The sequence below is a fragment of the Dermochelys coriacea genome, chromosome 1 (genome assembly GCF_009764565.3).
Source record: "Dermochelys coriacea isolate rDerCor1 chromosome 1, rDerCor1.pri.v4, whole genome shotgun sequence".
NCBI lineage: Eukaryota > Metazoa > Chordata > Testudines > Dermochelyidae > Dermochelys > Dermochelys coriacea.
Genome location: NC_050068.2, coordinates 347,748,698 through 347,772,403, shown reverse-complemented (window position 1 = coordinate 347,772,403; position 23,706 = coordinate 347,748,698). Strand labels below are relative to the sequence as shown.

Genomic DNA, 23,706 nt, shown 5'->3' with positions numbered 1-23,706 from the left:
ATACATTAACTGTTCTGGGAATGATACATTACTACAAGATAGGGTTACAAAAAAGTGTTTTACTTTGAATAAGGGGTTTAGAAACACGGGGCTAAAGCAGGATTTAAAAAAAATTAAGAAGGCAAGTCAGCAAGATGCTGGTTCAAAGTAGTACTTTAGAAATATATTTCAGTATATTTCCCCCTCACTCCCCATGCCCATACATTGGGGTTTAACACGTTTAGGGCCAGATTTTCGCCCTTGGCTGCTTCAATAGCTGTGGATGGCTAACTTTAGGCACCCTACATTTGAAAGTTTGGGCCTTAGCACTCAGTAAAGTGCAACTCCCCTTCTACTGCTTTGCTAATCCAATTTGACTCTGTCCTTCATTATTCAAGCTAATCTAGTCCTGGCTTCTTTTCGGCCTAGGTTGCCGAATAGGCCCAGATCCACAGAGGGACTTTGTGTTGTGATGCTGAGCATTGTGCATGAGGTGACAGATCTTTGTTCAAATCCTTTGGGTGGCCAAATGTCTATTTTCACTGATTTGTGAGTCACTCTGGGGCTGAGTCAGGAGATAGATGCTGGGGGCCCTAGAGCGAGGTCGCGGTGTACATACGCAGAGGCAGTGATTTAGGCACCTACAGGATTAAGCAGCAGCCAAATAGGAATTTTGTGGATCACAGCAGTGCTAAAAAAATGGGACTTAGGTGCCTACGTACCTTTCTGGATCCCAACCACGGCAGCTCAGACTATAGGGTTGCCAGATGTCTGTTTTTTTACCGGAACATCCGGTCAAAAAGGAACCCTCCTGGTGGCTCTAGTCAGCACCGTTGACTCGGCCGTTAAAAGTCCGGTTGGCGGCGCAGTGGGACTAAGGCAGGCTCCCTGCTGGCCATGGCTCCGTGTGGCTCCCAGAAGCAGCAGCTTGTCCCCCCTCCGGCTCTTAGGCATACGGGCAGCCAGGGGGCTCCGGCACACCGCCTCCACTGCAAGTGTCGGCTCTGTAGCTCCCATTGGCCAAGAACTACGGATGGGGCAGTGCACGGAGCCACCTGGCCACGCCTACATGTACGAGCTGGAGGGGTGACATGTTGCTACTTCCGGGAGCTGCTTCAGGTAAGCGCTGCCCGCAGCCTGCAACCCTGACCCCCTTCTGCGCCCCACACCCTGTCCTAGCTCTGATCCCCCTCCCGCCCTCCAAACCCTTTGGTCCCAGCCTGGAGCACTCTCCTGCACCTCAAACCCCTCATCCCAGCCCCACACCAGAGCCCGCACCCCCAGCCTCACTACCCCCACACCCCAACCCCCTGCCCCATCCGGGAGCCCCCTCCTGCACTCCAAACACCTCAGCCCCAGCCCAGATCCCCCTCCTACACCCCTAATCCCTCATCCCTGGCCCCACACCAGAGCCTGCATCCCCAGCTGGAGCCCTCACCCCCTCTTGCATCCCAGATCACTGCCTCAGCCCAGAGCCCCCTTCCGCACCCTGAACTCCTCATTTCTGGCCATACCCCAGAGCTCACACCCCCAGCTGGAGCCCTCACCACCTCCAACCCCTTGAGCCAGCCTGGTGAAAAGATAGAGTGAGTGAGGGTGGGGAAAGCGAACAATGGAGGGAGGGGGGATGGAGTGAGCGGGGGTGGGGCCTTGGAGAAGGAGGTGGGCATGGGTGGAGCCTCAGAGGAGGGCAGGGGGCAAGGCAAGGGTGTTCAGTTTTGTGCGAGTAGAAAGTTGGCACCCCATCAGACTATGAACTAAAGATGACCAGGATGACAGCAAGGTCTACATTTTTTTACTCAAACTAGTATTTGAACCTTGTTTCCCCACCACTTGGAGTGAATTCACTAAGCCACTATCATAAATATAAAGGGAAGGCTAACCACCTTTAAATCCCTCCTGGCCAGAGGAAAAAACCCTTTCACCTGTAAAGGGTTAAGAAGCTAAGATAACCTCGCTGGCACCTGACCAAAATGACCAATGAGGAGACAAGATACTTTCAGAGCTGGACCGGGGGGGGGGCAGGGAACAAAGGGTTCTCTCTGTCTGTGTGTTGCTTTTGCCGGGACCAGAGCAGGAATGCAGGTCAGAACTCCTGTAAAGGGTTAATAAGCAATCTAGTTAGATATGCGTTAGATTCTGTTTTGTTTAAATGGCTGATAAAATAAGTTGTGCTGAATGGAATGTATATTCCTGGTTTTGTGTCTTTTTGTAACTTCAGGTTTAGCCTAGAGGGATTCTCTATGTTTTGAATCTGATTACCCTGTAAGGTATTTACCATCCTGATTTTACAGAGGTGATTCTTTTACTTTTTCTTCAACTAAAATTCTTCTTTTAAGAACCTGATTGCTTTTTCATTGTTCTTGAGATCCAAGGGTTTGGGTCTGTGTTCACCTATGCAAATTGGTGAGGATTTTTATCAAGCCTTCCCCAGGAAAGTGGGTGTAGGGCTTGGGGGGATTTTGGGGGGAAAGCCGTTTCCAAGTAGGCTCTTTCCCGGTAATATTTGTTAGACGCTTGGTGGTGGCAGCAATAAAGTCCAGGGACAATAGGTAAAATAGTTTGTACCTTGGGGAAATTTTAACCTAAGCTGGTAAAAATAAGATTAGGGGTTTTTTCATGCAGGTCCCCTCATCTGTACCTTAGAGTTCAGAGTGGGGAAGGAACCTTGACAGCCACCAAGAACCTCACCATTTTACAAATCCTATCAGTGACTGAACTGATTATTTCCTTCCTGATGGTATAGTGGCCCTGAGTATCAGAGGTGCCAACTTTTCCCGGAGCCAGTGGGTGCTCAACCCCCGCACGCCCCCGGCCCCACCCTGACTCCACCCCTGCCCATCTCCATTCCAACCTCTTCCCCAAAGTCCCCACCCCAAATCCGCCCCCTCCCTGCCACTATTGGACTCCTTCCCCAAATCCCCGTCCCGGGACCGCCTCTTCCCCGAGCATGCTGCGTTCCCCCTCCCTCCCAGTGCTTGCCGCTGCAAAACAGCTATTTTGCAGCAGGAAGCACTGGGAGCTAGGGGGAGAAGTGGGGACATGGCGCGTTCAGGAGAGGAGGCAGAGGCGGAGCGGAGGTGAGCTGGGGCGGGGCAGAGAGCTGCCGGTGGGTGCACAGCACCCACCAATTTTTCCCTGTGGGTGCTCCAGCCCTGGAGACGGCGCCTATGCTGGGCATAGATATTGGCAGCATTCTCCTTGCCAATGATGAGCAGCTCGGGTGGAACAGTGAGCGCTAGGTCCCAGTTCAGATTTAATCTGTAAGGGAGAATGGGGTTGTGCCTTCACTGTCAGCTTCAAAATTGTTATCAAATGGTCTAGACAGGTTTGACCAAATCTTTTTTAGGTGCCAAGCTTACATGGGAGGCACTATTGTAGAACCTAGCTCTAACTGCTGGCTATCCGAATTTACGAGTTCTGTTCTCTGATCTACACAGAAATGGCAAAGTCACCTTCTTCCCATCTACCCAGCTTGTGAGCAAGGGGCCTATTCTCACAGAGTTGCTATGCATTCCCAATGACCGTGGGTTCCAGGTCCATGAACAGTGCTCTGGGCATGTGCTTTCCCGATCCAGTCTCACTGGAGAAGGTCCCTAAGGAAGCATCAGCTTGCCCTTCAGGATTTCTCTGAACAGATGATGGATCACATGTTCTAGGCAATACAGCTCCCAGCCTGCATTGCCCATCAGCACTCTGACCTGGCCAGTATGGACAGAAGTACACTCTCTCTCCATGGGGGAAGAGACATACATATTAGGAGCACACACTAAAACTCTCCAAATGCCTGGTTCCAACTTTATACCCTCCCCAAAGGCGAGGGCATCAAAGCTCAGCAGCATGGAAATCCTAATCATTTTAGTCACTTAAGCCATGTTAGCAACACTGGGTGCCTGGTTTGAAGAGATTTCCTATGCTGGCAACTGCTGGTGAACTATTAACATCAGATTTTAAGATGTTCTTTCCAGCTAGTGACAGAACCATGTGACACCTCATCAGAATCAGAGGTTGGAATGTAAAACACATGTCTGGCATATCAGCATTTGCCAGATCAGCAATTGCCATTGGAAATCTTCGCAGCTGCAGGGACGTAACCCTTTAAAGAGAATAATGCCAGGTGCAAGTTAAGGAAAGGCAAGGCTGAAGGTTCTCAGTGGTCACTAATGTACCTGCACTGTCGTTACACTAATGAACTGGGCAGTTTCCAAGATTACTATGCAAGACCTTCAGTTATACTTACTCTCAGGATTAATGAGTGCTAGTTAGATGGCCTGTATGTGATTAGAATCTCCTCTTGATTAACATAACTTAGGAGGCCAGCTGTGCTTCTTCTTTATATATGCTTACTTGCATACCCTCATCTTATTACTGGACCCTTGTCCCATAGGGTCACATCTTATCCTTCTTTGGATTACAGGCTGCTTAAAACAAGAACCATTCATGGTCCTGTCATACAGAACACAGTACAACGGGACTCCTATCCAGAATGGAGCCACTGGATGCTAAATAAATATGTTTACTTAGTGGCAGGGTCAGATGCTTGATATATGAGGACTTGTTCGCTATAAGTTCATGAAACATCCATGGAGCAGTGCCAGGCCAGTCTCAGTTATAGCATCACCTCAAATCTAGAAGGCTGTCGCCTAGGTGGTAAATATCTGAAATCAGGCCTCCAAGATGCGCCTGCCCCCACAGAAACACAAGTGTGAACTGGAGTTGTTGGCTATGCTGCTGTAGTTCTGTCCTAACCCAGCAGAGCTGCATGGGAAACATACCAAGAAAGGCAGGAACATAACAGGTTTACCAGCCAAGAAAGAGCTCTTGGAGTCATGGTGGCTAGTTCTCTAAAAACATCCACTCAAAGTGCAGCGGCCGTCAAAACAGCAAACAGAATGTTGGGAATCATTAAGAAAGGGATAGAGAATAAGACAGAAAACATAATATTGCCTCTCTATAAATCCATGGTACACCTGCATCTTGAATACTGCGTGCAGATGTGGTCGCCCCATCTCAAAAAAGATATATTGGACTTGGAAAAGGTTCAGAAAAGGGCAACAAAAATGATTAGGTGTATGGAATGGCTTCCGTATGAGGAGAGATAAATAAATTTGAGATTTTCAGCTTGGAAAACAGACGGCTAAGAAGGGATACGATAGAGGTCTATAAACTCATGACTGGTGTGGAGAAAGTAAATAAGGAAGTGTTATTTACTCCTTCTCATAACACAAGAACTAGGGGTCACCAAATGATATTCACAGGCAGCGGGTTTAAAGCAAAGAAAAGGAAGTATTTCTTCACACGACGCACAGTCAACCTCTGGTTCTCTTTGCCAGAGGATGTTGTGGAGGCCAAAACTACAACAGGGTTCAAAAAATAACTTGATAAATTCATGGAGGATAGGTCTATCGATGGCTATTAGCCAGGATGGGCAGGAAGGGTGTCCCTAGCCTCTGTTTGCCAGAAGCTGGGAATGAGCGACAGGGGATGGATCACTTGATGATTCCTTGTTCTGTTCATTCCCTCTGGGGCACCTGGCACTGGCCGCTGTCAAAAGACAGGACATTGGACTAGATGGTCTAATCCAGTTTGGCTGTTCTTATGTTCTTATGGCAGTTCTCATTCTTTAACAAAAAGTGTAGTCGTTAATTAGACCTCGACCAATGACTAAATCCACAAAGGGACTTTGGCACCTATGTCTAAATCCTCAGCCCTCCTGCTCAACTCCTTTTTAACCATGTAAAGGTCTGTCTACACAGCAGAGAAAGCCCTATGGCTGGCCCATGCCAGCTCACTCAGACTCAAGGGGCTCTGGCTGAAACCTGAGCTCTGGGACCCTCCCATCTTGCAGGATCCTGGGCTCCAGCCTGAGTCCACGAATCTACACAGCAAGGAAACAGCACCACAGCTCAAGCCCCACAAGCATGATCTAAAATGGGTTTTCCATTGAGAACAGCAGTGGCTTGTTAGTTTAGATTTAGGACATTGTTCGGAAGAGTTTTTCGCAGATTGTCACATCAGATTTCAACTGTTCCCCACAAAGCCAGACAGGAACAGCTGAAGTACAAGATGCCAGACTAGCTGGAGTCAAAGCTTCAATTCAAGCAGCAAATAGATTAACATTTGCAGCTCAGAAATCTGTCAGTCTGACAGGGCAATGCCTGTAAAGAGTTAATTGTTTCTGTTTTTAAAAAACTGTTCCCATTCACAGAGATGGAACAGATTTAAAAACCTAACCAAGCTTTTAAACACAGCTCAGGATATAGCTAGCTACCTTCACAGGAACACAAGCCAAGTGTAAGACAAAGGAATAATACAGCCCCTTCCTTAGTCACTCTGTGCCAGACGGGAAGTCGCACAACACTGACATTGAAGAGGAAATATTTCCCTTCTTTAACTTGTGCTTTCTATCCGGTTACAACATTAGAGCAGGAAAAAAGAGACGAAGATAGAACACATCAGCAAACTCACCATGGCGAGAATCCAACTCATGTCTGCACCAAGCAGCACTAGAGAAACCTGTTGCTGACCCTGGTCAGTTTATAGCTGGAAGTGTGGACAGAGGCCAAAGTTGTTTCTTTATTTCCCCCCTCCAGTCACGGCAGTGTGTGACTTCATACAGTTTCCAGAATCACATGTTGGGTTTATTCCAATGGCTTTAGACAGGTCACAGTCTTGGGCCCGACCTACACAGACTTTGTGCATGCACTTAAGTTTACTTTTTTAAGTGTCAGAGTAGCAGCCGTGTTAGTCTGTATTCGCAAAAAGAAAAGGAGTACTTGTGGCACCTTAGAGACTAACAAATTTATTTGAGCATAAGCTTTCGTGAGCTACAGCTCACTTCATCGGATGCATTTGGTGGAAAAAACAGAGGAGAGATTTATATACACACACAGAGAACATGAAACAATGGGTTTATCATACACACTGTAAGGAGAGGTTTCAGAGTAGCAGCCGTGTTAGTCTGTATTCGCAAAAAGAAAAGGAGTACTTGTGGCACCTTAGAGACTAACAAATTTATTAGAGCATAAGCTTTCGTGAGCTACAGCTCACTTCATCGGATGGCATCCGATGAAGTGAGCTGTAGCTCACGAAAGCTTATGCTCTAATAAATTTGTTAGTCTCTAAGGTGCCACAAGTACGCCTTTTCTTTTTACTGTAAGGAGAGTGATCACTTAAGATAAGCCATCACCAGCAGCGGGGGGAGGCGGGTAAAGGAGGAAAACCTTTCTTAAACCTTTCTTTCACTTATCTTAAGTGATCACTCTCCTTACAGTGTGTATGATAAACCCATTGTTTCGTGTTTTCTGTGTGTGTATATAAATCTCTCCTCTGTTTTTTCCACCAAATGCATCCGATGAAGTGAGCTGTAGCTCACGAAAGCTTATGCTCTAATAAATTTGTTAGTCTCTAAGGTGCCACAAGTACTCCTTTTTTTTTTTTTAAGTGTGTAAAGTTAAGCACATCCATAAATCTTTGCAAAGCTTGGGCCATAACTTGTAGACCTTTCTACTCTCTTGCTCTTGGGGACTTTTTTCCTTCCTCTTTGTTTATGGATTCTGGTTCAAGGATTTTGTTTGATGCAAGACGTCGATGCAGCAGCATTGAAACAAACTCGCCATTCGATTTGCTAAAAGGAATTTCATCCACACCTTTTGCTGTACTTTAATTATCATGGCATCAACTCCGAGCACTCCTGGGGGAATTCTGCACCACTGCGCGTGCACAGAATTCATGTCCCTGCAGATTTCTTTGCTCCCCCACAGAAAAATGACTTCTGACTGGGAAGGAAAGGGAAGCTGCAAGAGTGGTCATGCGTTCCTCCCCAGCAGCTTAGGCGCATCATTTTGGGCACCCAGAACAGATGGAGAGGTAAATCAGTGCGGTGGGGGTAGGGGAGGAAGGGGCTGCAGACACTCTTACCCTGTATCGGGATCAGCTGCTAGTCTCAATTAGGCTGGCGATGGGGAAGGATGGGACTTCCTCTTCCCCTGAAAGGAGCAGTGGGGGCCAGGTCAGACTCACACCCAGAAACCTTCCCCAACTGTAGTAAGCTCCACATCCACCCCTGCTTCCTGTTCCCATTGCTCCAGAGCCTCATGGGGAGGGGTCTCTGTATGGGGAGCTGCTCCCTCATCCAACCAACCCCCATCCATCTGACCCCCCATACCCATCCCCCCACCGAGCCTCACCCCCACACCCATAACCCCTCCACTGAGTCCCCCACACCCGCACCCAAACCCTCACCCAACCAAGCCTCAGCCACTGCACCCAACCTTGCTGCCAAGCCCCTCCCCTCTGCACTCCGACCCTCCCGCCAAGCCCCTTCCCCAGCATTTGGACTCCCCTGCTAAGCCCCACCCACCCTGCATCCGGATCCCCGCTGAGCCCCTTCCCCCTGCATCCATACCCGTAACCCTGCACCCAGACCATCCTCTGTTGAGACCCCCACATTTGAACCCCCACCCCGACAAGCCCCACCCCCTGTACCTGAACCGCCCCGATGAGTAGGGTGACCAAATGTCCCGATTTTATAGGGACAGGCCTGATATTTGGGGCTTTTTCTTATGTGGGCACCTATTACTCCCCACCCCCATCCCGATTTTTCACACTTGCTATCTGGTCAGCCTACCGACGAGCCACCACACCCAGACCTCTACCCCACTGAGCCCCAGCCAGTTGCACACAGTCGCCCACTCCACCAAGCACCACTCCCCTACCACCTGGACCTCCCCACTGAGCCCCTGCACCCAGACCCCCCCCACTGATCCCCCATCATCCTGACACCCAGACCCACCCTGCTGAGCCCGAACTACCTTCACCTGGACCACCCTGCATAGTCCCATGGACCCTGCACCCAGAACCCATCAAAGAGCCCCCTGTGCATCCAGATCTCACACTGAGCCACCCACACTCAGATTGCCCCACACGGAACCCTTTCACCCCATACCTGGATCCCCCCACACTAAGCCCAGCCACACTTGGATCATGCCAGGCTAGGTCTGCCTGCCCCACACCTGGATCAGGGGGCAGGGCTGGGCATGTGTGCGAGCTCTGTCTTTTCGCTTGCAATCTTGGTGTGCCTGGCATGGAGGGGCAGAGCCCTGGAGTGTTTCTGGGCCAGGCCAGGCCCTAGTGCTGTGATAGGGTTGGGTGCAGCCTCATTGCCGAGCCCATGTCCCATCTCCATGCAGCCACTGCCATACGGGAGCCTCCACATTTATTTATTGACAAATAAAATTTGCAGAATTTTAAAATACAGTGCACAGAATTTTTATTTCTTTTGGTGCAGAATTTTTAATTTTTTGGCACAGAATTCCCTCAGGAATAAACTCCTATTGAATGAGCACAGGCCATCATTCAGTGGTTTGGGACTTACCTCCCATAAGCCGCTATTCTGACAGCGACTCCATGTGGACAGACACCCGGGGGCTCCATTGTCTCCAACAAGGATCCATGCAAGTCGACCTCAGAGCCCACACAGCACTCCACTGATGTCGCTTGCAGGATTAGGGCCCACCCCACTGCCTGTGTGTTACTGCTGCACTTGCAAGCAATGGAGGGACCTGGAGACCCCGGGGATAAAAGAGCGGGGGCTGCTGGTGGAGAGCTTTCCTCCAGGGGCCCTTGGCTTGAGAATTCACTGCCCACGGGGCTATGGATACTCAGACGTGGGGCTCCTGCAGCCTCTCCTCTACAAGCTGTTGCCCTGTGGATAACTAATGAAAGAGTCATTTGGGGGAGAGGGAAAAGCGAGTGGGAATGGCTCTATAGCCCAAGGGTTCGAGCTCTCATCCAGGCGGTGGGAGACCCAGGGGTCCAGGCCCGCTGCTCCAAGGACTCTTTAATTATTGGTCCACAGTGGAACAGCTACAACAGGAGAGATTGAGGAGCCCTGCAACAGCATACCCCGTAGCCCAGTGGTCAGAGGTCGCACCTGAGCGGTTGGAGAGCCCAGATCAAATCCCTTCTCCTCCTCAGGTGGAGAGGGGCTTGAACTGGGGGGGGTCTCCCACGTCCCAGGTGAGTACCCAAACCACTGGGCTAAAAGTGATCAGGGAGCTCCGCCTTTGACCCCTCCCCCAACGTCTTGCAGAGGCGCCTAACTCCAAAGAGGGCTCCCGGCTGTGAAGCCCTAGCCGAGACAGGCACCTCCCTGCAGCCCAGACGTAGTCACTTAGAGACCGGTCAGCGTCTCCCGTTAGCTGGCTTAGGTGGCTTCCTGCCTAGCGTGCTGCATTCAAAGGCCCCTCTCCCTCCCTGAGCATTTCGTGCAGAGCCTGGTGCCTAACTCAGTCTGCGCGGATTGCGGGGTCTTTCTAGGTGCCTAAAAGCAATGCTCAGCATCCCCACACCCAACTCCTTCTGCACCAGGCCTTGGGCCCAGATTAAGGCCTAAATACCTAGGAGCCTAAATACCTTTGTGGAACTGAGCCTTAGTAGCCTTGCCACCCTTCTAATTTTTGGTAACTGGACCGTTGAGACCCCGCGCCCTGTCCAGCCTCTTCCCCCAAAGTCCGGCCCCTCCTCCACCTCTTCCCCCCAACCCCCACGCCCTGCCCTGCCTCTTCCCCCAAGGTCCTGCCCCTCCTCCACCTCTTCCCCCCAACCCCCATGCCCTGTTCAGCCTCTTCCCCCAAGGTCCGGCCCCTCCTCCATCTCTTCCCCCCAACCCCCACGCCTTGCCCTGCCTCTTCCCCCAAGGTCCGGGCCCTCCTCCACCTCTTCCCCCCAACCCCCACGCCCTGCCCTGCCTCTTCCCCCAAAGTCCGGCCCCTCCTCCTCCTCTTCCCCCCAACCCCCACGCCCTGCCCTGCCTCTTCCCCCCAGGACCCGCCCCTCCTCCACCTCTTCCCTCGAGTCCCCACTGCCATCTCTGCCTCTTCCCCAGGCCCCACCCCCTCTTTTCCCTCTTCCCCAAGGCCATGCTCCCACCGCTCACTCCTCTGCCCTCCTCTCCGCGTGGCTCACTGGACTGTGTCCAGAGCTTGCCTGCAGGTAGGAGGCAGGGGCTGGCGTGGGTTCATGACCCAGCGCCTCCACCCACCCAGCAGTAACCGGACATTTGGTTCGGGTACCCTTTAGGGTTGCCAGGGTCCCCAAAAACCAGGCACCTGGCAACCCTAAATGGTGCCCAGACACAGAAGCCAAAACCCAGACTGTCCAGGTAAAACCCTAAGCCTGAGCCTCGCTGTGCCTCAGTTCCCCACCCGTACAGTGGGGATAATAACACTGCCCTGCCTCCCAGGGGGGGCATGAGGATAAACACATTAACGAGCGTGAGGCCCTCAGACACTATGATAATGGGTGCCCTAGGAGTACCTCAGACAGACACACAGATAGCTCAGCAACACCACGGAGGCACCAGGAGCAACCGCAGTGGAAATAATAGTAACAATGACAGCAGCATGCTGGAGAATTTGAGGTGAAGTAACTCCTTGTTATTATGATTGAAGACTGGGTGTTAAATCCTATCCTTCCACCCCAGTTGGGAACACGCCAGCAGCTATACAGCCGGCAGCCCTATTGTCTTAGGACTTTCTCTGTAGCACCCCTACCAAGCCACATGCTGTTACCAATGGGTTAGAAAATGAGCTCTATCCTTTTAAGACACATCCCTTGCCTCTGCACAGCTGTGATTGTTTGCAGAGGGGGGCTATAAGTGAGCTGGGAGGGGGCTAGGCTGATTGCAAGGTGTTTTGTGTAGAGCTGGGAGAGCTAGGTTACTGGCATGGTGAGTTTGTGATCTGGGGGTTGCAATGCTGGAGTGGAAGTGAATGAATCCCCATGGAGCTTTTCCTTTGGTTGCTCTTATTGGTAAAACCAGGGGTGGGTTTTCTGGGGACCTACAGCTGCTGTTAAAGCCCTTTATCTCCTGCCCCAAAAGAACTCTGCTCCTATTCCAGTAGCTAAATAAAGCTTAGCACTTATTTCAGGATTGCTGAAATGACAGTCTAAGTATTGTGATCTCCTGGGGGCAGGGACCTGTTTGTTTGTTTGTTTGTTTGTTCTGTGTTTGCACAACAACTAGTGCAAGGTGGGTTTGGCCTGTGAGGTCAGGCTCCTAGATACTCCTGCAAGACCACTAACTGGAGCACTGCGGGGGGTGGAATTTTCCAAAGAGCTCAGTTAGGACCGCTTGGAAACTTAGCTGCTTAACTTGATGCCTGAATGGGACTGATCTCTAGGAAGATCTGGTCTATGGTGGACTAAGGGGCTGGTACTTCTGTTATCAAAAGGGATTGATTCTGATTTAATTGAAGTCAGCAGTAAAAACCTCCTAGCCCAATGAGTGGGTCTCTGTGCTAGTGTTTCCTTAAACTGGGATAGCTATGGACTGACTAGCAACCAGCTTAGTTTAACACTTGCAAACTGGGTTGTTCGCTGTGTGGAGCAGGGCGTGTATGTAGGACAACACTTGGGAGGCTGGGCTCTAACGGGGGAGTAATGACTGGTAGCCCTATCCTGCCTTAATGCTTCCCTGTGGATAGGGTGCTATGACTGTACATAGGTCTATTAACTGAGCTGTCTACTTCAGGATTGTGAAATTCTGCACAAATATTAACTAACCAGCCCCATTCTGAGGGAGGTGCATGTTCCTGCCTTACAGAGAGAGAGGCAAGTGTATGACAGTGAAAGTAGGATTAACTCAGGCAGGTTCTTAGTAGTCAAGCTGGAATTAAATGGTGTAGCTACAGGTAGTGTGTCTTAGTGCAGCAGTTCTCAAACTGTGGGTTGGGATCCTGTTTTAATGGGGTCACCAGGGCTGTCATTAAACTTGTTGGGGCTTAGCCCTGAGCCCCAAGTCAAAGCCCCAACCACCCAGGGCTGAAGCAATCAAGCTTCAGTGTCCTGCAGGACAGGGGGCTCTGGCTTTGGTCCCCCTCCCTTGGGTCTTCTAGTAGTTTTTGCTGCCAGAAGGGGGTTGTGGTGCAATGAAGCTTGCGAAACTGTGGCCTAGGGGATAGAGCACTGGTCTGGGACTTGAGACCTGAATTCTATTCCTGGCTCTGCCACAGGCCTGCTGGATGACTTTAAGCGAGTCCCTTCCTGTGAAATGGGGAATAATGAAGCATTCTCAGGACCTGGTTTAGGAATGACTTTGGGGAAGTTTTATGCCCTGTACTAGCTAGGAGGTCAGAGTAGAGGATCACAGTGGTCCTTTCTGGCCTTAGAATTGAGTTCCTGACTCTTAATCTTGTGTTCAGTCTATTTCTAGTATAAGAAACTAAGTAGTTAGAATACCATTAATATGCCTGGCACTTACTAGACCAGCCCCTGCTCTGATCAGCCCACATTATAGCTGTGGTGATCCTTCTGACTCTGCATTATGGAGCTGATAGATCTCCTAGTTTGTCTGGAGTGACAAGCCCCAATTACTGATGCCTCATAGATACCAAGATCAGAAGAGACCCTTCTGATCATCTAGTCTGACCTCCTGCACAATGCAGGCCACAGAATCTCTCCTACCCACTCCTACGAAAAACCTCACCTATGTCTGAGCTATTGAAGTCCTCAAATTGTGGTTTAAAGACTTCAAGGAGCAGAAAATCCTCCCTCAAGTGACCCATACCCCATGCTACAGAGGAAGGCCTCTTCCAATCTGCCCTGGAGGAAAATTCCTTCCCAACTCCAAATATGGCAATCAGCTAAACCCTGAGTATATGGGCAAGATTTCACCAGCCAGATACTACAGAAAATTCTTTCCTGGTTAACTCGGATCCCACCCATCTAATATCCTATCTCGGGGGATTAGGCCTATTTATCCTGAATATTTAAAGATCAATTACTTACCAAAATCACATTATCCCATCATACCATCTCCTCCATAAACTTATTGAGTTTAATCTTAAAGCCAGATAGATCTTTTGCCCCCACTGCTTCCCTTGGAAGGCTATTCCAAAACTTCACTCCTCTGATGGCTAGAAACCTTCATCTAAATTTCTAGTCTAAACTTCCTGGTGGCCAGTTTATACCCATTGGAACTGAGCTCAAATAATTCCTCTCCCTCTCCTGTATTTATCCCTCTGATATATTTAGAGAGAGCAATCATATCTCCCCTCAACCTTCTTTTAGTTAGGCTAAACAAGCCAAGCTCCTTGAGTCTCCTTTCATAAGACAAGTTTTCCATTCCTCAGATCATCCGAGTAGCCCTTCTCTGTACCTGTTCCAGTTTGAATTCATCCTTTTTAAACATGGGAGACCAGAACTGCACACAGTATTCTAGGTGAGGTCTCACTAGTGCCTTGTATAACGGTACTAAAACCTCCTTATCCCTACTGGAAATGCCTCTCCTGATGCATCCCAAGACCGCATTAGCTTTTCTCACAGCCATATCACACTGGCGGCTCATGGTCATCCTATGATCAACCAATACTCCAAGGTCCTTCTCCTCTTCCGTTACTTCTAATTGATGCATCCCCAACTTATAACTAAAATTTTTATTAATCCCTAAATGCATAACCTTACACTTCTCACTATTAAATTTCATCCTATTACTATTACTCCAGTTTACAAGGTCAACCAGATCCTCCTGTATGATATCCCAATCCTTCTCTGAATTGGCAATACCTCCCAGCTTTGTATCATCTGCAAACTTTATTGGCAAACTCCCACTTTTTGTGCCGAGATCAGTAATAAAAAGATTAAATAAGATTGGTCCCAAAACTGATCCCTGAGGAACTCCACTAGTAACCTCCCTCCAGCCTGACAGTTCACATTTCAGTAGGACCTGTTGTAGTCTCCCCTTTAACCAATTCCTTATCCATCTTTCAATGTTCATATTGATCCCCATCTTTTCCAATTTAACTAATTCCCCATGTGGCATGGTATCAAACACCTTACTGAAGTCTAGGTAAATTAATCTACTGTGTTTCCTTTGTCTAAAAAATCTGTTACTTTCTCAAAAAAGCAGACCAGGTTGTTTTACAAAAGGTAGATCATGCCAAACCCATGTTGTATTTTGTCCCATTTACCATTGATTTCAATGTCCTTAACTACTTTCTCCTTCAAAATTTTTTCCAGGACCTTGCATACTACAGATGTCAAACTAACAGACCTGTAGTTACCCGGATTACATTTTTTTTTCCTTTCTTAAAAATAGGAACTATATTGGAGAATTGCTAATCATACGGTACAACTCCTGAGTTTACAGATTCATTAAAAATTCTTGCTAAATTTAAATTTAAAATGGCATCCCCTCTAGTCAGTTCAGCAACTACTTTGATGAAGGAATCCATCAGCTATCGCATCTAGGAAAATCTGAGCCCTATTATTACTAGCACTGGTCCTCCAGTCTATATCTGGGAAGTTAGTCTCCCATGAGCACACAGTTTCCATTAGTATTTACTTTATTAAAAACATTAAAAAGGGCTCTATCCATATCCAAATTAGATCCCGGTGGTCTATAGCACACCCCAAGCACTATCGTAGGGGAGGCTCTACTAGTTTTCTTCCCCAATGTAATTTTTGCCCAAATGCACTCTGTCTTATCCATTGCATTACTTCTTATTTCTTTACATTCTACCTCATCATTGATATACAATGCTACTCCACCACCTTTACCTTTATTTCTGTCTTTCCTAAACAGCACATACCCTTCAATACCTGTAGTCCAGTCATGACTACTATTCCACCATGTTTGTTATCACTATAATATCTGGTTTCACTTCCTGCACCAGTAGCTCTAGTTCCTCCATTTTGTTACCTAGGCTCCTTGCATTGGTGTATAAACATCTTAATTTTTGCTGTTTGGCCTCGCTCACGTTTTGTACCCTATTAGGCACGGTCATTTTACAGCCAGTATAACCTATTAGACTGGTATCCACACTGCCCTTCCTCCTTGTATACATTCTCCTACCCACAGCTGTATCCTTTCTTACTTCGTTGTCTTCCCTTTCAACGCTAAAAGCCAGTGTGGAGATTACCTGAACATCTCCCCCAAATTCCTAGTTTAAAGCTCTCTTAATCAGTTGTGCCAGCCTCCATCTTAGAAGTCTATTTCCTTCCCTACTCAGATGAAGTTCATCCCGAGAGAATTGTCCTCTGTCCATGAATGCCTTCCAGTGGCCATACATCCCAAAGCCCTCCTTATAGCACCACTGCCTAAGCCATCTGTTGATAGTCATAATCTTGTCACACCTTTGTTGCCCTTCTCTAGGAACAGGCAGAATCCCACTAAAGATCACCTGAGCCTCAATTTCCTGAAGCGTCTTCCCTAGCCTAGCATAGTCTCCCTTAATACTTTCCAGAGAGAATCTAGCCATATCTTTTGTTCCCACATGAAGAATAATTAGGGGATTCTTTCCTGCTCCCTTTAGGATCCTTTTCAAACTCAGGTCTACATCCTGTATCTTAGCACCCGGAAGACAGCACACCCTTCTATTCTCTGGATCAGCTCTGGTTACAGGCCTGTCTATTCTCATTAAAGAGTCCCCAATCACATAGACCTGCCTTTTCCTGGTGACAGTGCTATTCTCCAGTCTCTCCCCTGTTCCCTCTGGCTGCAAGTTCTTTCCATTCCTATTCTCCCTTATAATCCTCTTCAACCCATCCTGTCTTCCCTGTTCTAGTCCTGTGTAAATTTCTCTATTGAATCTAAACTGTCTACATGCCTATAGAGCCAATTCTCATCTGAATATTTCCCTAAATTGGAAAAGGAATAAAAACTGAATTTTAAGCAAGCAAGTAAATAGCTTGATCCCCATCCCCCTGAAGGGAGAAGTTGTCTGATCTACCTTAAACATAAAGGCATCCAAGTCTGGGTTGATGGTAGGCTCCTGTGACAAGGCACTGCTTGTTTTCCCTCACTTCAAGATGTCCTTAACACTGAGCAGACTGAGGCTATGGCTATGCTACAAAGCTTATTGCCATGCAGCTGCTGTAAACTCTCTCTAGCACAGCCACTCTAAGCTGCCGGAAGAGAGCTCTCGTCAGATTAATTCATCTACCCCCACAATGAGCAGCAGTAGATATGTGGGAGAGAGAAGCTCTCCCACTGACATAGTGCTGCCCACTCTGGCACTTAAGTAGGTGTAACTTATGTTGCTCAGAGGTGGCTTACTCACATCCCAGAGCAACATAAGTTGTACCAACATAACCTCAGTCCCTCTTAGCCAGCAGAGCTGCAGGAAGGCTTCATAGAATATCAGGGTTGGAAGGGACCTCTAGTTCAAGCCCTTGCTCAAAGCAGGACCAATCCCCAACTGAATCATCCCAGCCAGGGCTTTGTCAAGCCTGACCTTAAACTTCAAAGGAAGGAGAGTCCACCATCTCCCTAGGTAACGCATTCCAGTGTTTCACCACCCTCCTAGTGAAAGTTTTTCCTAATATCCAATCTAACCCCCCCCCCCCCACTGCAACTTGAGACCATTACTCCTCGTTCTGTCATCTGCTGCCACTGAGAACAGTCTAGATCCATCCTCTTTGGAACCCCCTTTCAGGTAGTTTGAAAGCAGCTATCAAATCCCCCCTCATTCTTCTCTTCTGCAGACTAAACAATCCCAGTTCCCTCAGCCTCTCCTCGTAAATCATGTGTTCCAGTCCCATAATAACTCTTGTTGCCCTCCACTGGATGTTTTCCAATTTTTCCACATCGTTCTTGTAGTGTAGGGCCCAAAACTGGACACAGTACTCCAGATGAGGCCTCCTCAATGTCTAATAGTGGGGAACAATCACGTTCCTCGATCTGCTGGCAATGACCCTACTTGTACATTCCAAAATGCCATTGGCCTTCTGCAGAAAAGGACTAATATCCAGCTTCTTGTCCAATGTAACCCCTAGGTCAACAGTATGTCCTTGTTGCCAAGAACTGCTGCCTAGCCATTCGGTCCCTAGTCTGTAGCAGTGCATGGGATTCTTCCGTCCTAAGTGCAGGACTCTGCACTTGTCCTTGTTGAACCTCATCAGATTTCTTTTGGCCCAATCCTCTAATTTGTCTAGGTCCCTCTGTATCCTATCCCTACCCTCCAGCGTATCTACCTCTCCTCCCAGTTTAGTGTCATCTGCAAACTTGCTGAGGGTGCAATCCGTACCATCCTCCAGATCATTTACGAAGATATTGAACAAAACTGGCCCTAGGACAGACTCTTGGGGCACTCCACTTGATACTGGCTGCCAACTAGACATGGAGACATTGATTACTACCGGTTGAGCCTGATGATCTAGCCAGCTTTCTATCCACCTTATAGTCCATTCATCCAGCTGATACTTCTTTAACTTGCTGGCAAGAATACTGTGGGAGACCATGTCAAACCGTTGCTAAAGTCAAGGAACAACACGTGCATTGCTTTCCCCTCATCCACAGAGCCTGTTATCTCGTTGTAGAAGGCAATTAGATTAGTCAGGCATGACTTGCCCTTGGTGAATCCATGCTGACTGTTCCTGATCACTTTCCTCTCCAAGTGTTTCAGAATTGATTCCTTGAGGACCTGCTCCATGATATTTCCAGGGCCTGAGGTGAGACTGACTGGCCTGTAGTTCCCTGGATCTGGCTCCTTCCCTTTCTTAAAGATGGGCCCTACATTTAGCCTTTTTCCAGTCATCCAGGACCTCCCCCAATCTTCAGAGTTTTCAAAGGTAAATGACCAATGGCTCTGCAATCACATCCGCCAACTCCTTTAGCACTCTCGGATGCAGCGCATCCAGCCCCACGGACTTGTGCTCGTCCAGTTTTTCTAAATAGTCCTGAACCACTTCTTTCTCCACAGAGGGCTGGTCACCTCCTCCCCATGCTGTGCTGCCCAGTGCAGTAGTCTGGGAGCTGACCTTGTTCGTGAGACAGAGGCAAAAGAAGCATGGAGTACACTAGCTTTTTCCACATCATCTGTCACTAGGTTGCCTCCCCCATTCAGTAAGGGGCCCACGCTTTCCTTGACTTTCTTCTTGTTGCTAACATACCTGAAGAAACCCTTCTTGTTACTCTTAACATCTCTTGCTAGTTGCAACTCCAGATTTGGCCTTTCTGATTTCACTCCTGCATGCCCGAGCAATATTTTTATACTCTTCCCTGGTCATTTGTCCAATCTTCCACGTCTTATAAGGTTCTTTTTTGTGTTTAAGATCAGCAAGGATTTCACTGTTAAGCCAAGCTGGTCGCCTGCCATATTTACTATTCTTTCTACACATCATGATGCCTTGTCCCTGTAACCTCAATAAGGATTCCTTAAAATACAGCCAACTCTCCTGGACTCCTCTCCCCCTCATGTTCTCCCAGGGGATCCTGCCCATCAGTTCCCTGAGGGATTCAGTCTGCTTTTTCTGAAGTCCAGGGTCCATATTCTGCTGCTCTCCTTGTGTCAGGATCCTGAACTTGACCGTCTCATGGTCACTGTCTCCCAGGTTCCCATCAACTTTTTGCTTCCCCTACTAATTCTTCCTGGTTTGTGAGCAGCAGGTCAAGAAGAGCTCTTCCCCTAGTTGGTTCCTCCAGCACTTGCACCACGAAATTGTCCCCTATACTTCCTAAAAACTTCTGGATTGTCTGTGCACCGCTGTATTGCTCTCTCAGCTGATATCAGGGTGATTGAAGTTTCCCCATAAGAACCAGGGCCTGTGATCTAGTACCTTCCGTTAGTTGCCAGAAGAAAACCTCATCCTCCTGGTCCGGTGGTCTATAGCAGACTCCCACCACGACATTGTTCCATTGATGGTTCCCTAAAGTTGCAGTTTCATATCCTGAACTTTAATGCATAGTTAAAGCTTCCACACCAAGTCTGCCTCCTCATGTTCATACCCTGCAATAGGTCTCCATATACAGTAGGTAACAGAGGGAAGAACTAGATTTGTTGATTCTCATTATGGCAGGAAGAAGTTAATTTCTCTTCCAGAACTATTGGCTCTGCAGGACTCGCAATAGTAAACTTAATTCCCCCGCCCCCACCAGTTTGAAGAAGAATCTCAATACCCACAAGGAGCAGGACTCAGATGATGCTTTTAGTTTCGTAACCGAGAGATTGGCTGCTCGGATAACAGTGCTCTGACTGGGCTCCAGATCAGCGACTGGTGTCTCTCGTGCTGCAATAAAATGATGTGTATTTAAAACATTGCACGGTGTCATCAGGGCTGAAGCTGGCCAAGACTCTGGATGCTCTGCCTTCATCTTGCAGCCCAATCCCGAAAATGGGCAAGTCTTAGGCATGTTGCCCCAACCAGATCTTCGATAGTGGAATCCCCTTTGCCCTTCAAACAGTAAGGCCCAGAGTTTTTCCACGCTAGCAGCTCTGACTGCACTGAATCATACATGTACCTTTCTAGAAATAAGAAAACTGCCTTAAATCACCTTCTAGCCTTTGGGCCTGGCCCAATTGCTGTTGGAGAACAATGGTTAGACCTGGCTCGCAGTCTTAAGGTAGCCTGGATGGTAGCTCTGTCCAGTAACCCAGCTAAAACCCTGCTTGTCTCTGGATCTGGTGATCCTGATTTAATGTTGCCTTAACAGGGCTGTGCACATAAGACAAGGCTGTAGTTTAACAGCTGGAAATTGAGCCCATTGGTCAATTTATTCACATCTCCCAGAAGTGATGGATGAACCTCCCCATGCCCAAGTTGCTTTTGATTCCCACTGCAGCTCTGAGCGGGGATGGAAGTAGAGTGACTGGCTCCCTGTTTCTAGGCATGAAACACTGACTGAACCAGACAGGAAAGCCACAGTTTCATGGATGCAACTTCTTTGTGTGCCTCTTCCCCATGCAGCGGGAGTGTATTTCTGTCCACATTGGCCAGGCTGGCGTGCAGATGGGCAATGCCTGCTGGGAGCTGTACTGTCTGGAGCATGGGATCCAGCCAAATGGAATCATCTGTTTGGAGAAGTCCTTGGGGCAAGCTGATTCTTCCTTTGGGACCTTCTTCAGTGAGACTGGGTCGGGGAAGCATGTGCCCAGAGCACTGTTCATAGACCTGGAACCCACAGTCATTGGTAAGACACTGGAATCTGCCTCGACCAGATCTCTTCTTTGAGTTTCAATCACTGACCTGCTGGGAAGAGGGGAAAACACAACCACCCTCTCCACTTCTCAGTGGCTTCTAACAGGGCGCTCTTACCGCAGATAACCCAGCGTTTGGTGATAATTCTGTCTTTGAGCCCAGATCCACAAAGCTGTTTAGTCTCCTAACTTCTGTTGGTTTCCATGGAAATTAGGAGCCCAATACCTTGTGGATCTGGGCTTTAGTGCCTTGCTGTTGACCGAGTGTGGATTCGACAGAGGCCCTGGAACATGCTCTACAATAAAACTTCGACTAAATCACAGCTCTGAAGCTGAGGCCCTGAAGGTGTTCATGACCCTCTCCTTCCTTACAGATGAGATCCGAACTGGGACCTACCGCTCCCTGTTCCACCCTGAGCAGCTGATCAGTGGCAAGGAGGATGCTGCCAACAACTATGCCCGTGGCCACTACACAATTGGGAAGGAAATCATAGATCCTGTGGTTGATAGGACTCGTAAAATGGTAAGTGGGTAAACTCCTCTTCCTTTTTTCCCTTTAGAAGTTAAAGGGGCTGCACCCCAGATGGGAATAATGCTGGTGAAAGGGATGAGGGACTTAACAGGAGTGTTGGGGAGTGGGTAGAACTTCAGTCCAGGGATTTTCTTCATACCATGCTCCCCTCATTGTCTCTGTGTTGGCTGAGGTAAGCTAAATACAGAGCCAATCATTCCTGGTATAAGGAGGTGAAGCCTTGACTTGCTCTTCCTGTAGTTAGCCTAGAAATAGAACTCCATGTGGGCACTTCTCAAATACTCCTCTAGCACTGGTAATCTTACTGAAAGACAGCTGTTCATTCAAGAGCAGATTTAGTGCTGTCAAGCACCAGCCTCTCATGGGCTAGATAGCTTGAAAGCCTACCGCTGGCTGACAGTCGAGGAATAATTGTATCCGATGAAGTGAGCTGTAGCTCACGAAAGCTTATGCTCTAATAAATTTGTTAGTCTCTAAGGTGCCACAAGTACTCCTTTTCTTTTTGTATCTCACTTGCATGTGATTGTTGTGTAGGGGTTTATTGTGAGTAGCGTGACCAACACTAGTTCAATGTCCTCTGACTTTGTGCAGGCTGACCAGTGCAGTGGCCTTCAAGGGTTCCTGGTCTTCCACAGCTTTGGAGGAGGCACAGGCTCTGGATTCACGTCCCTCTTGATGGAGCGCCTGTCAGTAGAGTACAGCAAGAAGTCCAAGCTGGAGTTCTCGGTGTACCCTGCCCCACGGGTCTCCACTGCGGTGGTGGAACCCTACAATTCCATCCTGACCACCCACACCACGCTGGAGCACTCGGACTGTTCTTTCATGGTGGACAACGAGGCCATTTACGACATCTGCAACCGGAATCTCAATATCGAGCGTCCCTCCTACCACAACTTGAACAGGCTGATAGCCCAGATAGTGTCGTCCATCACTGCTTCCCTGAGGTTTGATGGTGCCTTGAACGTGGATCTCACTGAATTCCAAACTAACTTGGTGCCTTATCCCCGCATACACTTCCCCCTCACTACCTATGCGCCCATAGTCTCAGCAGAGAAAGCCTACCACGAGCAGCTCTCGGTGCCTGAAATCACCAACGCTTGCTTTGAGTTCTCCAACCAGATGGTGAAATGTGACCCTCGCCGAGGCAAATACATGGCTTGCTGCCTGCTGTACCGGGGGGATGTGGTGCCCAAGGATGTGAATGCAGCTATAGCAGCCATCAAAACCAGGAGGTCCATCCAGTTTGTGGACTGGTGTCCAACTGGATTTAAGGTGGGCATCAATTACCAGCCCCCCACAGTGGTGCCGGGGGGAGACCTGGCTCAAGTGCAGCGGGCCGTCTGCATGCTGAGCAACACCACAGCTATTGCAGAAGCCTGGGCCCGGCTGGATCACAAGTTTGACCTGATGTACGCAAAACGGGCCTTTGTGCATTGGTATGTGGGGGAGGGGATGGAGGAGGGGGAGTTCTCCGAAGCCAGGGAGGACCTGGCTGCTCTCGAGAAGGACTATGAGGAAGTTGGCAGGGACTCTGCTGAGGAGTTGGAGGAAGGTGATGATGAATATTAAACTTTGCATGGCTACTAAAAAGTAGATCTTAACAAAACAGCTGGCGTCCCCTTGATATCCCCCTAATCACTGGAGAAAGTGTTCCATATATATGGAACACCAATCCAGAGATGTCCCCTCTCTGTGCTGGATGAAGTAACTATAATATATTTTGTGGATTCTGTCCTAGGCAAGAGACTGAGCCTAGAAACTGAAAATAAACCTCTGAACAGCAAACATGTCCCCTTGGTCTTTGGTTAAGAGTCAACGGGATGTAGTGCTTCCAGTTCTCTAGCATTTTGAACAAGCAGATATGTAACTTGCTAGTGGTGTGATCTGGTTGTATTGGAGATAGGCTGCAATACTTGCTAACATGAACTCACTGGTCTTCACCTAGCATCCATCTTCTATGCTAAGTGAGATACTTTGCAATCTTCAGCTTTGTTCACCACTTTACACTCAGGCTCATTTGTGCCCATTTGTCTGTCCCCCTGACTCTGCTCCAGCTCACTGGCCTAACCTTCATAAAGGGAAGGCAGAGCTGATCAGCAGCTCCCTGGACCTCTCCCTTCCAGCAACAAGGTAAATGCACTTCAGAGCTTCTACACAGGGCTAGAGCCATCTAGGACCAATTTGTCTCCTTAAGGTCTTGCTGGATCCCATCCCTTAACTATCTCACTGCAGGCTCTTCTCCTTACTGCTCTCCCTCTCCACTCACTCACTAAGTCC

The 23,706-nt window shown here is 48.6% G+C and overlaps 1 protein-coding gene across 2 annotated transcripts; it reads left to right on the top strand.

Moving 5' to 3' along the window:
• The first annotated feature begins 11,661 nt into the window (after positions 1-11,661).
• LOC119855557 (tubulin alpha-3 chain-like) lies at positions 11,662-23,214 on the top strand. Of its 2 annotated transcripts, XM_038401837.2 has the most exons (4): positions 11,662-11,710; positions 20,668-20,890; positions 21,272-21,420; positions 22,021-23,214. In XM_038401837.2, exons 1-4 carry the CDS (start codon positions 11,708-11,710, stop codon positions 22,996-22,998), a joined length of 1,353 nt encoding a protein of 450 aa, XP_038257765.1. In that variant the 5' UTR covers positions 11,662-11,707; the 3' UTR covers positions 22,999-23,214. The 2 variants fall into 2 exon arrangements, with proteins under 2 accessions (XP_038257765.1, XP_038257758.1); XM_038401830.2 differs by lacking the exon at positions 11,662-11,710 and having other exon boundaries at positions 20,662-20,890.
• The last annotated feature ends 492 nt before the right edge of the window (positions 23,215-23,706 follow it).

Bases quoted from the DNA above. Each gene is read 5' to 3' on its own strand.
- LOC119855557 (XM_038401830.2), top strand. From the start codon at position 20,662: ATGCAGCGGGAGTGTATTTCTGTCCACATTGGCCAGGCTGGCGTGCAG. The intron at 20,891-21,271 runs GTAAGACACTGG...CCTTCCTTACAG, and splicing joins CCTGGAACCCACAGTCATTG to ATGAGATCCGAACTGGGACC. The intron at 21,421-22,020 runs GTAAGTGGGTAA...GACTTTGTGCAG, and splicing joins TTGATAGGACTCGTAAAATG to GCTGACCAGTGCAGTGGCCT.